Raw genomic sequence first — 15064 nt, 5'->3', positions numbered from 1 at the left:
ACTCACCATTTCTGTACCACTGGATCTCTGGCTGGAAATGTTTAATTTCGGGAGTGATAATGACACGGCAGCCTAGACTCATCGTCTCGCCCTCTCTCCCAAAAGACACATCAAACTTGTCATCAAAGTGGATGTCAAACTTGGATGCATAACCATAAGGGGTAACAGCAACTGGGTATAGCAAAAACAGAATCAGTAATTTACCTCTTTTGTCAAAGAGACACAGAGCATTTTAATACACACAGCCACAAAACAGTTACAACAATGACTGATCCAATTATTGATGTGGCACAAACTAAGCCTTACACAAGAAGTATGTAGCACAGATGCATAATATCATTTGAATGGAAATTCTTGCTTCAATGGTCAGATGAGCTAAATGCTTATTTTTATTATTATAATAAATAGAATTTTAAAAACCAGGTTGAATGTCTTAAATAAAATGCAAATTAATAGTGCATTTCACTTAGACTCAAATAGTTAGCTGCAATATGTGCACTTTTTAATTTTAGATTCTGAGTCCATTTAAACTCTTCTTGTACTCTTGGGATAAAATAGTCATACCAATTACACCAAAAAATAGAGTTTTTCAGTAAGTTACTTCAGTTTCTTTAATGAGCAGAGTAAAATTATAAGAAATGTTAATGTGAAAAAAAAAAAAATTTTTAAATACTGTAACTTTAAAAAAGGTTTTTCTCTTTGGCGTTTCTTATTTATAGATTGAATACATGCCTGCATTATCAACTCTCAGGTTTTTCTTTTTTTTTCCTTCTTCTCTCTTCTAAAAGGAAAGGGCTGAGAATGTAATGACTTTACTGAGCACTTATTTAAATGCCACAAGGTTTATGTTTGATTGTCATCTCATCTTTGTAACAACACCACAGCATAGACACTATTTTTTCCTCTCTTTCAGATGGGGATGTGGAAGTTCACAAAAGTAATATCCTGCCAAGGCCAAGGCTTCACACATAGCACGTGCGAAATTGAAATTCAAACCCGCATCTGACCAACTCTACAACTTAGGCCTTCCTCATACTTTGTCTCTCTTCCTAAGACCTGAGTATTAACTTGAAAATGCATGTTAACATTTACTGAGTTTCATTTGTGCCAAGTACTGTTCCAAGTGTTTGATATCTATTAGCTCCGTTAAGCCACACAATAGCGCTATCAGTGCCATTATTATCTCTATTTTATAGCCGAGGAAGCTGCAGCACAAAAAAAAAAAACAAAAAAAAAAAAGAGGCTAAATAACTGCTCAGGTCTCACCCCCACAGAGCCAGGCTTTACACTGCAGGCTGTTTCCAGAGCCTGTCCTCTCACCTCACACACTGCACTGCCTTTAATTTTTATCTTCCCAGGCATACTATCCCAGCCATAACCAACAGGGAAATCACTTCTCTTTGAAGCACATGTCCCATCTGGCCCACTGCTATGTAATGATGACCACTGAGGCCAAAAAGAGAAAAAGCTTCATAAGATCTCGTGTGGAATAGGAGGCTGGACTGGTTCCAAACCTGCCTTAGGGAGTAGGGAAGAAGGTGACAGGGAGGGTCTGTGGTGACCTGGAAGTTCCAGACCCAACTGGAAGTGCAAGTAGGCCATCTAAAAGCTGACCCTAATTTCTCTCTATATCTGAGATTGGTCTGGGCTTTCCGAAGTGGCTTTGGGGTTCAGCGGGAAACCAAACCAACTTTAACAACAAGAAGACAAAACACCATTCCCTTATCACTTCTCACTCTTCCACCATACTGACTCGCCATCCTGAGAAAAATGGTTTAAAACAGGGGGCAGCAAACTATAGACCACGGGCCAAATTTGCACTGCCTCCTATTCTTGTACTATTAAGAATATTGGTTCTTTTTTTTAAAACAGCTTTATTAAGATATAATTCACATAAGACTCACCCATCTGAAGGATACAATTCAGTGGATTTTAGTCTAATTGCAAATATGCACAACCATCACCACAGTCCCTTTTAGAACATTTTAATTACCTCAAAAGGAAACCCCATACCTCCTAGTTATCACCCACCTATCCTCCCATCCCTTCTAGCCCTAAGCAACCACTAATCTATTTTATGTTTTTTTAGAGTTCCCTATTCTGGACATTTCATATATATGGAATCATATAAAATGTGATCTTTTGCAGCTGACTTCTTTAACTTAGCATAATGTTTTCATAGTTATCCATTTTTTGGCATGTGTCAGTATTTCATTCCTTTTCATGGCTGAATAATATTCCAGTGTATGGCTATATATCACATTTTGTTTATCAGTTGATGTATATTTGGGTTGTTTCCACATTTGGGCTATTATAAATAATGCTGCTATAAACATTCATTTACAAATTTTAGTATGAACAAATGTTTTCATTTCTCTTGGGTGTATACCAAGTTACGGAATTGCTGAGTCATATTAAACTGTATATTTAACTGTTTGAGGAACTGCTAGACTGTTTTCAAAAATGGCTACTCCACCAGCAGTGTATGAAGTTTCCAATTTCTCCACATCCTTGCCAACACTTGTTATTATCTGACTTTTTTCCTTCTAGCCATCCTAGTGGCTGTGAAGTGATATTTCACTGTGCTTTTGACTTGCTTTTCTCTAAAGACTAATGAAAGAGCCCTCATGGCACAATGATTAAGTGTTCAGCTGCTAACTAAAGAGTCATTGGTTTGAACCCCTAGCCACTTCACAGTAGAAAAGATCTGCAATCTGTTCGCATAAAGATTATACCAAAGGAAATCCCTTGCGACAGTTCTACTCTGTCATATATGGCCACTATGAGTCGGAATCAACTCGATGGCACAACAACAACAACAATGATTAATGAGGGCTCCCTGGGTGACACAGTTAAGCTCTTGATTACCAGCCAAAAATGGTGGTTCGAACCCACCCAGAAGTGCCTCGGAAGGCAGGCCTGGTGGTCTGCTTACAAAACCCTACGGAGCCTTGAAAACCCTACGGAGCATTTACTCTGCACATGTGGGGTTGCCATGAGTAAGAACGTATCAATGGCTGGGGCATCTTTTCATCTGCTTGTTGGCCATTCATATGCCTTCCTTGCATAAATGTCTTCTCAGATCCTTTGCCCATTTTTAATTGGGTCTTTTTATTTTTGAGTTGTAAGAGTTCTTTATATATTCTAGATACAAGTCCTTTTCAGATATATGATTGACAAATATTTTCTCCCGTTCTATGTGGTGCTTTTCACTTTCTTGATGGTGTCCTTTGAACACAAATATTTTTAATTTTAATGATGTTCAATTTTCCATTCTTTTGTTGCTTATGATTTGATATCATATCTAAGAAACAATTTCCAACAGCCAGAATGGAAATAATGAGAAACGCTGACACGTTGTGAAAAATATAACCAACGTCACTGAACAATATGTATAGAAATTGGTAAACGGGAACCTAATTTGCTGTAGAAATTTCCACCAAACACAAGCACATGAAGAAACTGTTGTCTAATTCAAGGTCATTAAGATTTATGTCTATCTTTTCTTCTAAGAGTTTTATATAAGATTTTTAACCTTACATATAGATCTTCAATCCATTGTGAGTTAATTTTTTATATGTGGTGTGAGATAGGGGCCCAATTTCATTTTTTTGCATGTGGATATTCACCATTTCGTGAAAAGACTATGCTTACCCCATTGAAAGGTCATGGCACTCTGTCAAAAATCAATTCACCATAGATGTATGGCTTTATGTTTGGACCACCAATTCTATTTCACTGATATATGTCTCTCTCTCTATGCCAGTACAACACCATTTTGATTATTGTAGATTAGCGGTAAGTTTTGAAAACGGCAAGTGCAAATTCTCCAACCTTGTTCTTCTTTTTCAAGATTGTTTTGGCTATTTGGGGTAACTTGCATATCCATATCTTTATCAACCATTCTCAAAACTAGCAGTTGTCATTTAATGCTTGGAAACTAAGATGTTAGGGTTAGATTACCTTTCTCGGTCTGACCATTATAAGCTTCTAATTATTTGAACAGTGATAGAGATTTTACATTTATTGCTTCCCATGAAAAGAAGTTCTGATATAGATGAAATGTTTGAAGTTCTCAAATTACCACCAATAAGAATTTTTCAAAAGCTTATAATTTATTATTTAATTCTTAAGTCAGTTTTGGTAGTTTTATTCACTTTAAATTGTACTTCATAAATTCATGTATTCATTTAATTATTAATTCATTATTAAACACCTACTCTGTGTCAGACACTGGAGTTCAGAGATAAAAGACCCAGTCTTCCCTTGAAGTGGCTCATGGGCCAGTTAGAGAGACAGACGTGTAACACTTGACAGTGCCCTTCGTGACTGATGCTCTGATGGAAGTGCCTTGGTCTCATAAGGGACACCTAATTGGGGTCAGACACAGATTTCCTGAGAAGGTGAAGCTGACCTGGGTATTGAAAGATGAAGAAAAGTGCTTTGGTACAGTTCAGATGTATATGTGTGTGCGTATGTTCTGGTGGCACAGTGGTTAAGAGCTCGGCTGCTAACCAAAAGGTGGACAGTTCAAAGCCACCAGTTCCTCCTTGGAAACCCTCTGGGGCAGTTCTATTCTGTTCTATAGGGTTGTTACAAGTCAGAATCAACTTAACAGCAATGGGTGTGTTTGTGTAACGATTTTTTTTCAGTTTAATACAGAAAGCCTTAAAAGCATTTTTCATTTTTGTTTCATCATATCTGGGTTTTTTTGTAAAACTAGAACAAAGTAATTAAATTCAGAGGAGAACAGCAACCAGAGAATCTAAAAACTGAAACTAACCCCAGATCCCTAGTACATGCATACTAGCATACATTATGTGTTATACATATCTTATGCATTTATTTCAGCATTATATAATAGCTTATTCTGCTGCATTTTAAATAGGGATGAAATTTAGCAAACATATTTTTAAACTTACAGCTGAGGGGCAGGGTGGAAACTCCGGCATGGAAACAAGTCTCATCAAACTCTCCTTTATATCCTAAAAAAGAAAACAGAAAGGGATGTAAACTGCTTCACGATTGATTGTTTTTTTGGCAATGGGGAGACATTTTTTTAAAATACACTCTGAATAAAACAAGTCCAGCAAACCTACTCTTTACCACGACGGACGCATACGCTGAAAGCTCTCCTTTAACGTTCATCGCCGAGGCCCGGTACTGAGCTGTGTCTTCAAAATCACATCTGAAAGAACATCATAGAAATGAGTGGCCATCATGGTGACACTCCTCTTAATTAATAACAGTAATATCAAGGGACTCCTGCTAACTCAGTACATGCAAACCAGTATCTCACGAATGGCTCTTCAGGGACTCTTGGCAAAGCTATTGTCTGATCTAGTGAATGATGGGAGTTTATACGGTCCACATGAACTACTGCATTTTCATGCTGGCAGCACGGAATGGGAGAACATTCATAGATCGCTGTGACCCTAGCCCAGGTTCACTAAAAATATAAGTAAATAAGTCAATAAACTGATAAGCACATAAATTACAGAATGAACACTGTTATTACAAGCTTGTCTCAAGTTATATTGGGAGCAGAAAATGTCTAACCATATATCTTTATAGCAGATGACTGCCTGGAAGCATAATGGAGGTGGTGGACTGCTAGCTATCTTACCCTCAGCAATAAGTTTCATTTGGGGGGCATCACGGCAACAGCGACGAGAAAGAAGCAGCTTCTCCTTGAAGGCCTCCAGAGCCTCCCTGATCCATAAGCCAGATCCATGCTGGTCTAATACTTTGTTCTACAGTCAAAGCCTAACTAAGTTATTTAGACCTGAATTCTACTAAGGCTCAGGCCACAGCTGGCATTTCAGTCCACAGAACAACACGAGGTGGCATTTGGAAGTGCTTCTAAGTTATAATACAGAAATCAGAATGTCTTTAATAACAGAATGAGGGAGAACATGACCTCACAGAGAGATGAACAGGCTAAGATTTCAAAGAAGGCTCTTTGACTCTTGTCACCACCAGTTCCTGTGTCCTCCATCTTTCCCTGAGGTTCAGTTTCATTAGTACAAACTTTTTCCTTGTTGAAATTTTATGGACATCAATAGAACTCCAGTGGAGGTAAATACATCTGTTTTTTATAACTATTTAATTATGAAAGCAGCCACATAGCTTGTCTCAGTAGAACCACCAAGCAGCAGATACTGTGTTTGGCAAACATCACAAGGTCCCAGGGTTTTGTTTGGAGCCCAACATCACTTGTGTCAACTCCTCTGATCTGAGGAGAAGGGTATAAATCTCTTGAGATTGTAATTATGCAAATTTTATTTTGACATCTCAGCATTTCATAGTTTTATCTGAACTGAAAATGGTGGGAGCTTATTTAGCTTTTTCATCCACGTAACTAGGTTTGGATTTCAGAACCCTCTTAGGAGACAGGATAAACCTTTGAGGACTTTAAAATTTTGACATGGATTCTGCTTTCAACATTTGTTTTGGATTTTGCTTTACCCTAAGATAACCCATCATCTGGCCCTGCCACACACACACAGAGATAACAGTGCACGTGATCAGTTTCCTGGTGCTCCTGGTGTGCTGAATGGAAGAACAGTATCTCCAGCTTTAGCTTACTTTCAATGCACCCCACCAAATCTCCATGGCTTTAAGTTATTAGTCTAATGCATATATCATCAAGAGTATGATGATGATGTTGATTTGGAACTCTGAAAAAATAACCGAATATAAATGCCTAACACATACAACTTATTTTCTTACTAATGACTAGGAAAACCTCTTGTATATAAAACAATAAATTAAAAGATACTTATTAATTTTTCTTATCATCTTTGGCTAAATCCAAATATAAAATCACTTGGCAGGTAATGCAGGCCTGGTAAGTATTAGTGATGTACATCATTGCTAGGTATACACCAAGAGAAGAAATGTCTGTGAATTCTCCTCACATTACACCAAGACTACACTGGACTAGGATAAAGAGGGGGAGCAAGTTCCATTAACTGGAGGCACGAGGCACCTCCTTAAGCCACTGTCAGGCAATACACATGGACATTGATTTCTCTTACGCATTAATCTCCAGAGTGTGCATCCCATATCGACTTTCAATAATATACTTTCCAGGATTTGCGTGGACATTTATGGGAACCTGGTTTTTATACCTGTAAGACAATGGAAAGACAATGAAAACAACATGAAGTAACTTAAAGTGTAAATAACTTTATGACTACACACACACACACACACACAGAATTCTTGTTGTTGTAGGAAAACATGTAAACATGGCACTCATAAAAGTGGCATCTGTCCAATAAATATAAATCTACAATAAGTTAAATAGTACACTATATGTAAACACAATAAAACATCTTGATGAACATGCTTTTCTCTTCCACAGAAATTACATTTAAAACAGCTGACCATTCATAAGAATATGGATGAATCTCATGTACAAAATGTTGAGTGAAAAAAGCCAGACACATCTATGACACTACACTGGTCTCACCTAGTATGGAGCAAGGGAGAAAGAAGAAAACCAAAGACACAGGGAAAGATTAGCCCAAAGGACTAATGGACCACAACTACCAGAGCCTCCACTAGACTGGGTCCAGCACAACTAGATGGTGCCCTATTACCACCACCGACTTCTCTGACAGGGATCACAATAGGGGACTCCAGACAGAGCTGGAGAAAAATGTAGAACAAAATTTTAACTCACACACACACACAAAAAGACCAGATTTGCTGGCCTGACAGAGGCTGGAGAAACCCTGAGCGTATGGGCCCGGATACCCTTTTAGCTCAGTAATGAAGTCATTCCTGAACTTCACCCTTCAGCCAAAGGTTAGATAGGCTCATAAAACAAAACAAGACTAAATGGGCACACTAGCCCAGAGGCAAGAACTAGAAGGCAGGAGGGGGCAGGAAAGCTGGTAATAGGGAACCCAAGGTCGAGAAGGGAGAGTGCTGACACATCATGGGGTTGGCAACCAATGTCATAAAACAATACGTGTATTGTTTAATGAGAAGCAAGTTTGCTCTGTAAACCTTCGTCTAAAGTACAAAAAAAAAAAAAAAGCCAGACACAAAAGAGACACAGTATAATGATTACACTTACATAAAGTACAAAAATAGAAAAGACTAATTAATGCAGCTAGAAGTCAGGATAGTGATTTCTCTTGGGGAGGCGGTGCACAAAGGAGGCTTCTTGGGTACTGATGATGTTTTGTCTCTTGATTTGGGTTCTAGTTATGTGGGTGTGTGCAGTCTATGGAAATTCTTCAAAGCTTGACATTTATATATAACAAGCATGTTTGGTATGTATATTATACTTCAGTAAATAAACTAAAAAAAAAAAAAAAAAGTTGACCATTGTTGAAATGACAAAGCAAAAGGCTTTGTGTTAGGGGTTTTATTGCTGTTGTCTGAGGATGAAAGCAAAACATTCCTCCTACTAACATCCTTGCATGTTGTTAAAAATAATGCCATTGCATTAAAAGATCATCATATTTAGGTGTTTTATTTATGAGGAGCCCTGGTGGTGCAATGGTTAAGTGCTGGGCTGCTAACCGAAAGGTCGGTGGTTCGAACCCACCAGCTGCTCATCGACAGAAAGGTGTGGCAGTCTGCTTATAGGACAAAGCAGAGCTGTCTCATAGGATTTCCGAGGAGTGCCTGGTGGATTTGAATTGCCGACCTTTTGGTTAGCAGCCGTAGCCTTGGAAACCCTACGAGACAATTCTATTCTGTCCCATAGGGCTGCTGTGAGTCGGAATTGACTTGATAACAATGGGTTTTATTTATAAGCAAGCAAAGCTCTTGCCTTGGAAGAGTTTATAATACAAATCATGAAGAGAGAGAGAGAAAAAAAAAACTTTGATAAATAAAAACTAAACAACCCTTTTTCTTTTTGTTTCATCCTTGGTCAAACCTCTCAACCCTCAGAGGGTGGGGCTACCCCTGAGGGGCCTCTCCCTGAGACACTCTTTTCCTGGGATGTAAGTGGCTCCAGATTTGGTCATCACTTCCTCAATTCTCTCAACAGCCTGTGGCTATGGTACCAGGCCAGTTTTACCACCTGTGATGATGATGGTTGCTTACATTAATTATATCAGACTGCTGTCATCATGGAAAGAGCAGTGCTTTGTTCTTAGTGGCACAGACATTCTTGATACAGATTTGTCTTCCCTGCACACAATGCTTCTGCCAAAACTACCATCCATGGACTTACATAATGTCTTATCCACTGTCATGATATCCTACACAGCATTGCCTCAGATCTAGGAACTCACTTCATGCCAAATGAAGTGTGGTAATGGGCCCATGCTCATGGAATTCACTGGTCTTACCATGTTCCCTATCATCTCGAAGCAGGTGCTTGATAGAATGATGGAATGGCCTTTTAAAGACTAAATTACGGTGCCATCTATGTGGTAATACCTTTCAGGACTGGGGCAAGGCTCTCCAGGAAGCTGTAAATCAGCATCCAATATACGATGCTGTTTTTCCCATAGCCAGGATCCACAGGCCCAAGGGGTGGAAATAGGAGTGACATCACTCACCATTAGCCCTAGTGACCCATTCACAAAATTATTGCCTCCCCTCCTTGCAATCTTATGCTCTGCTGGTCTAAAGGTCTTACATTCAAAGGGAGAAATGCTCCCACCAGGAGACACAACACTTATTTCATTGAACTGGAAGATAATAATGCCACCTGGCCACTTTGGGCTTCTCATGCCTCTGAATCAACAGGCAAAGAAGGCAGTTACCATACTGGCTGGTGTGATTGGTCATGATGACCAAGGAAAAACTGGACTATTATTACATAATGGAGGTAAATAAGAGTATGCCTTGAATATAGGAGATCCCTTAGGGCATCTCTTAGTACTACCATCCCTTGTCATTTTGACAGGGTTAACCCAATTCTGACAGGGCTACTAATGGCCTTTTTATGTATCAGAAATGAAGGTTTGGGTCACCCCACCAGGCAAAGAATCATAACGAGCTGAGATGCTCATTAAGGATGAAGGGAAGATGAAATGGGTAGTGGAAGAAGGTAGTTCTAAATACTGGCTATGACCATGTGACCAATTGCAGAAATGAGGACTGTAATTGTTATAAGTATTTCTTCCCTTTTTTGATATATGTTCATGTGTGTATGTGTGTATCAAATGTCTTAATTTTATTCTCTTCCTTATCCCATTACTTATTATAAAATACAAGATGTAAAAGGGGTTAGTGTGTTTTTGGTTATATGCATGTTAATTGTATCATGTTAAGTGAAAGTATGGCTTTATAATTTTCTTTATTTGGAATTTATGTATAGTTTAAAGAGATGTGTATAGGTGTCAAGTTTATAAGGGGTGGACTAAGATGGTTAAGTTTATGTGTCAACCTGACTAGGCTATGATTCTCAGTAGTCTGGTCAGATACCAGACTGATTGCTGTTCTGTAATGTAATGTAATCACCGTCCACAATGTGATCAACCAATCAGTTGAAAGGACAGTTTCCCTAGAGGTGTGGTCTGCATCTAGAACATAAATGGATACTGTGGCAGAACTCACTCTCTCTCAACCCTACACTCTTCTCATCACCTGATCCAGATCTTGGGACATAAGCCTGCAGAAAAGTCCCACAGCCTGCCACCTGACCTACAGGTTTTGGATTCACCAGCTCCCGCAATTCCGTGAACCAGCAGAGGTCTCCAGCCTGCTGCCTGACCTATGGATTTGGCATAAACCATTTCCTTGAAATAAATCTCTCTCTATATATTTTTACGTATATACATCTCACTGGTATTCTCTAGAGAACCCACATAAGACATTACCTAAGCCATTTTCTGCCCAGAAGGAGCCTGGAGTTCACTTGCTTCCCTTCCAGATACTCCACTCAACATGTACAAAAAACATAAACAATATGGATAACCATAGTGATGCTCACAGAGCATTCGCTGTGGACAGGCAGTTTTCTGAGTGCTCTGTGACATACTAACAGATTCAATCCTCACAATGACCTCTGAGGCAGACTATTTCTAAAATCATTTTCCAGATGAAGAAACTAAGGCATGGAGAATTAAGTAGCCTGCCCAAAGTCGAAGAGCAGAGCTGGAATTTGAACACCAGCAGTCTGTCTCTGACATATGTCAGACTACCACTGCCCAACTGTTCTTACTTCTTCTGACTTTGGAAACGATTGTAAGGAGGGATGGGGGCAGGGAAATCGGTGGACACGGAGAGAAAGAGGATGAGAGAGAAAGTGTGAGTTAGAGAAACAAGTCCTGAGAGACAAGATGTCTTGAATTCTAGTTTCAGGTGCTGCCTCTAGCATGCTAATAGTGCCTGGAAGAGTCATTTCCTGTCATTGGGTGGTTTTTAGGACTTTCAGATGAAAACATGATCCCCAGGGCCCCTTCCCCGTTACTGCAGCTGCTGGTGCCGCACTAATGACACCACTGACTTTCATAAAATCTCTCAGTGGTTCCCGGTGTTTCCAGGATGATATCCAAGCAGTTCAGTATAATCCTTTCTAATTTGACCTCAAATTTTCTTTCCAGTTTCATCTTTAATAAGTTCCTTCCTCTCTCTAACTGATACACACACATATACGCAACACACACACACCCTATGTCCCTAAAACACTTTATTCATTTTCTATACTTCTCTTAATGCATAAATGTCCTTCTCCACATAGCAAAATCCCAACTCATCCTTCAAGGCTCAGCTGAAATGCCTCTTCTTTAGTAAAATTCTCCCTGAAATCTCACACAATGTTAATTGTTCCTGGCTTTTTGCATCAGTTCAAATAGCTAGATACAACCTGTGCCGGCTGCCACTGAGTTGATTCCGACTCACAGCAACGCTATAAGAACGAGCGGAACTGCCCCACAGGGTTTGCAACGAGGAGAAATCCAATCAAATCCAGCTCTTTTAGAAAGTGTAAAATTAACACAATTCTCTCCTGCTTTTAAAGAGAACTTTTCTCTTGTTTCATAGAGTTTAAAAAATGTGGATTCAAACTGCTGATCTTTTGGTTAGCAGCTATAGCTCTGAACCACTGTGCCACCAGGGCTCCAGCTAGATACATTTACCAAATTATGGTTGCTATGTGTCTCTTCTACTAAGTTGTCAGTGCCCTGAAGATTGGGGATTGAGTTTTATCCACATTTACTTCTATTCCCACCGCCAAGGAAGTATGAGTCAGTCATGGACAAACATAAAGTATGCAGTGTTTGTTAAATTGGATTGAATAGAATTATTGTGTAATGAAACAGGTTAATTATAACTTCATAATGTTTTGGCTGAAAGAATAGAGTTCTGACAAACATATACTTTTTTTTTCATTGCCATCGAGTCAATTCTGACTCACAGCAACCCTACAGGACAGAACAGAACTGCCCCATAGGGTTTCCAAGGAGCGGCTGGTAGATTTGAACTGCTGACCTTTTGGTTAGCAGATGAACACTGAATCACTGCGCCACCAGGACTCCACTATTTACTTTAGATATGGGTTACTTTAAATAAGTGCACTTGAAGAGAATAAGTTGAGGCCTTTTGGGTCTCAGGTCCCTCAGATGTAAAAATGTAACATTTGGGGGTTGGGCTAGCTCAGGATAGCAAATGTATGGTAGGAGCAGCAGCATAGCCTTCTCCTCCACCCGCAGAAGATAGTGCCAATTGATTGTGGGGCTGCTGCCGCCCAGCCCAGGAGCGGCTCAGGCAGCTGTCTCAGCCTAGGCTTCAGGCAGCCAGGACTCTTTGATTAGAGATGCTCTGTAAAAAGAAATCCACTGGCCACTCCTCATTTCTGACATTCCTCGTTTAGGTGAATGACAGGGTGGAACATGATAGTCAGCGTGTTCTTCTGATTGAATTGGTTTAGTACATTTCACACTTGACTCAAAAGCTCCCTCTTGCCTGGTGTTGTCCATGTGTTGGAGTATTTTCAGCAGTTTCTCTTAGCATCAGAAGAGAAATATGACACCAAAGGCTACGGCATGTGCTGCTTGACCAAGCAAGTGGGTGGCATTCAATTTGACTTCTGACCAAAAATGTTCTTCATCTTTATAAACTATGAGTTAAAACAGTAATTTGTAGCTCCTGGTGTTACTTCACCCTTCTTGCTTTCCAGTACTCCACAACTGAGCATCTTAGTTCCTCCCGCCTCAACTAAACATCCATAGCTGTTCTCATGTGACCAGCTGGTAAACTAAATTGCTTTAAAATATTCACAAACACACACACACACACACACACACACCAGACAATACTTTCACTCCGGCGCCACTAGCCTTTCCTGTGGGAACTCATGTTTTAAAGCAGTGGACAAAGATTAAGTCAGAAACCAATTCAATGACATTCTTCTAGGAATTTTCGTTAATGAGACCTTCAGGTTTTGGGTCACTCTGTAGTAAGTCAGTGAAGAAATGCAGAATTTGGGGCGTGCTCTGTATATATACTTTAGGGCTTGTTATTTCTGGAAAGTGAAATTCCAAACCATCCAGTCATTGGCTAATTTTGGAGAGTGACCCACACCCCGGGATTAATTGTCAAAAGGTTTCTTAAATCCTTGTGAATACATAGATGTACCCATTTTCCTTATCATATTCACGTAAAGTCTATTAACTATATTAGTTAAGGAGCTTTCATTATACTTTAAGTGGTTCTAGAATAAAACCCTGACACTCAGGGACTTTTCATTTATGTATATAAAACACATACATCATTACCCACACAAATGCCTGTGGATATTGGGCTGATGTCAATAAAGTGGTTACAGTAAACTCTTTCGTAGTGTAAATTATGAACAAGCAAAAAGGCTTGATTTTTTTTTTCCATTAACAAATAATGCTTGTCAAAATTGATCTAGGTTTCAGAGGGGAAATCCATTCAAATTTAGCTCTTTCAGAAAGTATAAAATTTAGACAATTCTCTCCTTCTTTTAAAGGGAACTTTTCTCTTGTCCCCTATTTCATACAAGGTAAAAAATGTGACTAGATAATACACTCCCTTCTATCCAGCTTCTTCTCATAGCTAACTGCTCTTCTCAGGTTCGTATGCATCCTTTCAGTTCTGCGATGCACAGAAAACAAATACAAGTATAAATTCTTTTTCCTCCCTTTAAAAACCAAAGTTTAATCTTTTGTGCAAGTTATTATATAGATATAGCCTATTAAGTAAAAAAATCTTGGTTTTCACTACATACATATTTTCCCTTCTTCGTTGACAAAGGAGTCCCTGAGTGAATGGTTAATGTGCATGGCTGCTAACCAAAAGGCTGAAAGTTTGAGTCCACCCAGAGGCAACTCAGAAGAAATGCCTGGTGACTTACTTCCCCAAAAATCAGCCATTGGAAAACCTAGGATGCACAGTTCTATTCTGACACACATGGGTCGCCATGAGTTGGAATCAACTTGACAGGAACTGTTATATATTTTTTATGTTGACAAAGGCTTCCTTCAAGATGGTCCACTGCATTGTGGTGTTACAGTGGTATTCTCTGCAGCTAATGCTCCTACTGAACCCAGTCCCAAAACAGGCTGTCTTCTGCCCTCAGAGAGGGCTGGAAACAGGACTGTGCCCCTCGGCTGTCTCTGCACCCAGCACTGATGAGTGATGTGTGCTGCAGTCACTCGACACTGTCAGGTAACCCCTGGGTTCTGTTTAAATACATTGGGTCAGTAATGTGGGATTGGCTGAAGAGCAGCTGCTGTGTGTCCACATCGTTTGTTAGACCTTAGGGACCTGGAAGACCTGAGGATACCTAGTGGAAACCTGGAGTCAATCCTTCTTTGGAAAGGGCTCTAGGGGAGACCCATAGCCCCAGGCATAAATGTCTTTGAAAGATGTGATTAAGGACTCAGTTGCTAGAGGTGGAGGTTGCATGATGGCAGGAAGCATCACCACAAACTGATTCCTTTATCTCCTTCTATTCAGGAACAGCCCTGGTGGTGCAGTGGTTAGGCGTTTGGCTGCTAACCAAAAGGTCAGCAGTTTGAATCTACCAGCAGCTCCTTGGAAACCCTTTGGGGCAGTTCTTCCCTGTCCTGTAGGGTCTCTATGAGTCAGAATCGACTCAATGGCATAGGTTTGGTTG

The 15064-nt window shown here is 39.7% G+C and overlaps 1 protein-coding gene across 3 annotated transcripts in view; it reads right to left on the bottom strand.

Moving 5' to 3' along the window:
• MYOM1 (myomesin 1) overlaps positions 1-15064 on the bottom strand; it is a 198456-nt gene that overhangs the window by 121209 nt on the left and 62183 nt on the right. For all 3 annotated transcript variants that reach the window (XM_023543963.2, XM_064294689.1, XM_064294688.1), the window contains exons 6-9: positions 7041-7133; positions 5100-5188; positions 4923-4985; positions 7-171 (exon numbers count right to left, since the gene is read on the bottom strand). In XM_023543963.2, the coding sequence (XP_023399731.2) occupies positions 7-171; positions 4923-4985; positions 5100-5188; positions 7041-7133 (410 nt within the window). The remainder of the gene's footprint in view (positions 1-6; positions 172-4922; positions 4986-5099; positions 5189-7040; positions 7134-15064) is intronic.

The sequence above is a fragment of the Loxodonta africana genome, chromosome 11 (assembly GCF_030014295.1).
Source record: "Loxodonta africana isolate mLoxAfr1 chromosome 11, mLoxAfr1.hap2, whole genome shotgun sequence".
Lineage (NCBI taxonomy): Eukaryota > Metazoa > Chordata > Mammalia > Proboscidea > Elephantidae > Loxodonta > Loxodonta africana.
The sequence above is the reverse complement of the archived record's forward strand: the minus strand, read 5'-3'. Positions and strand labels throughout refer to the sequence as shown.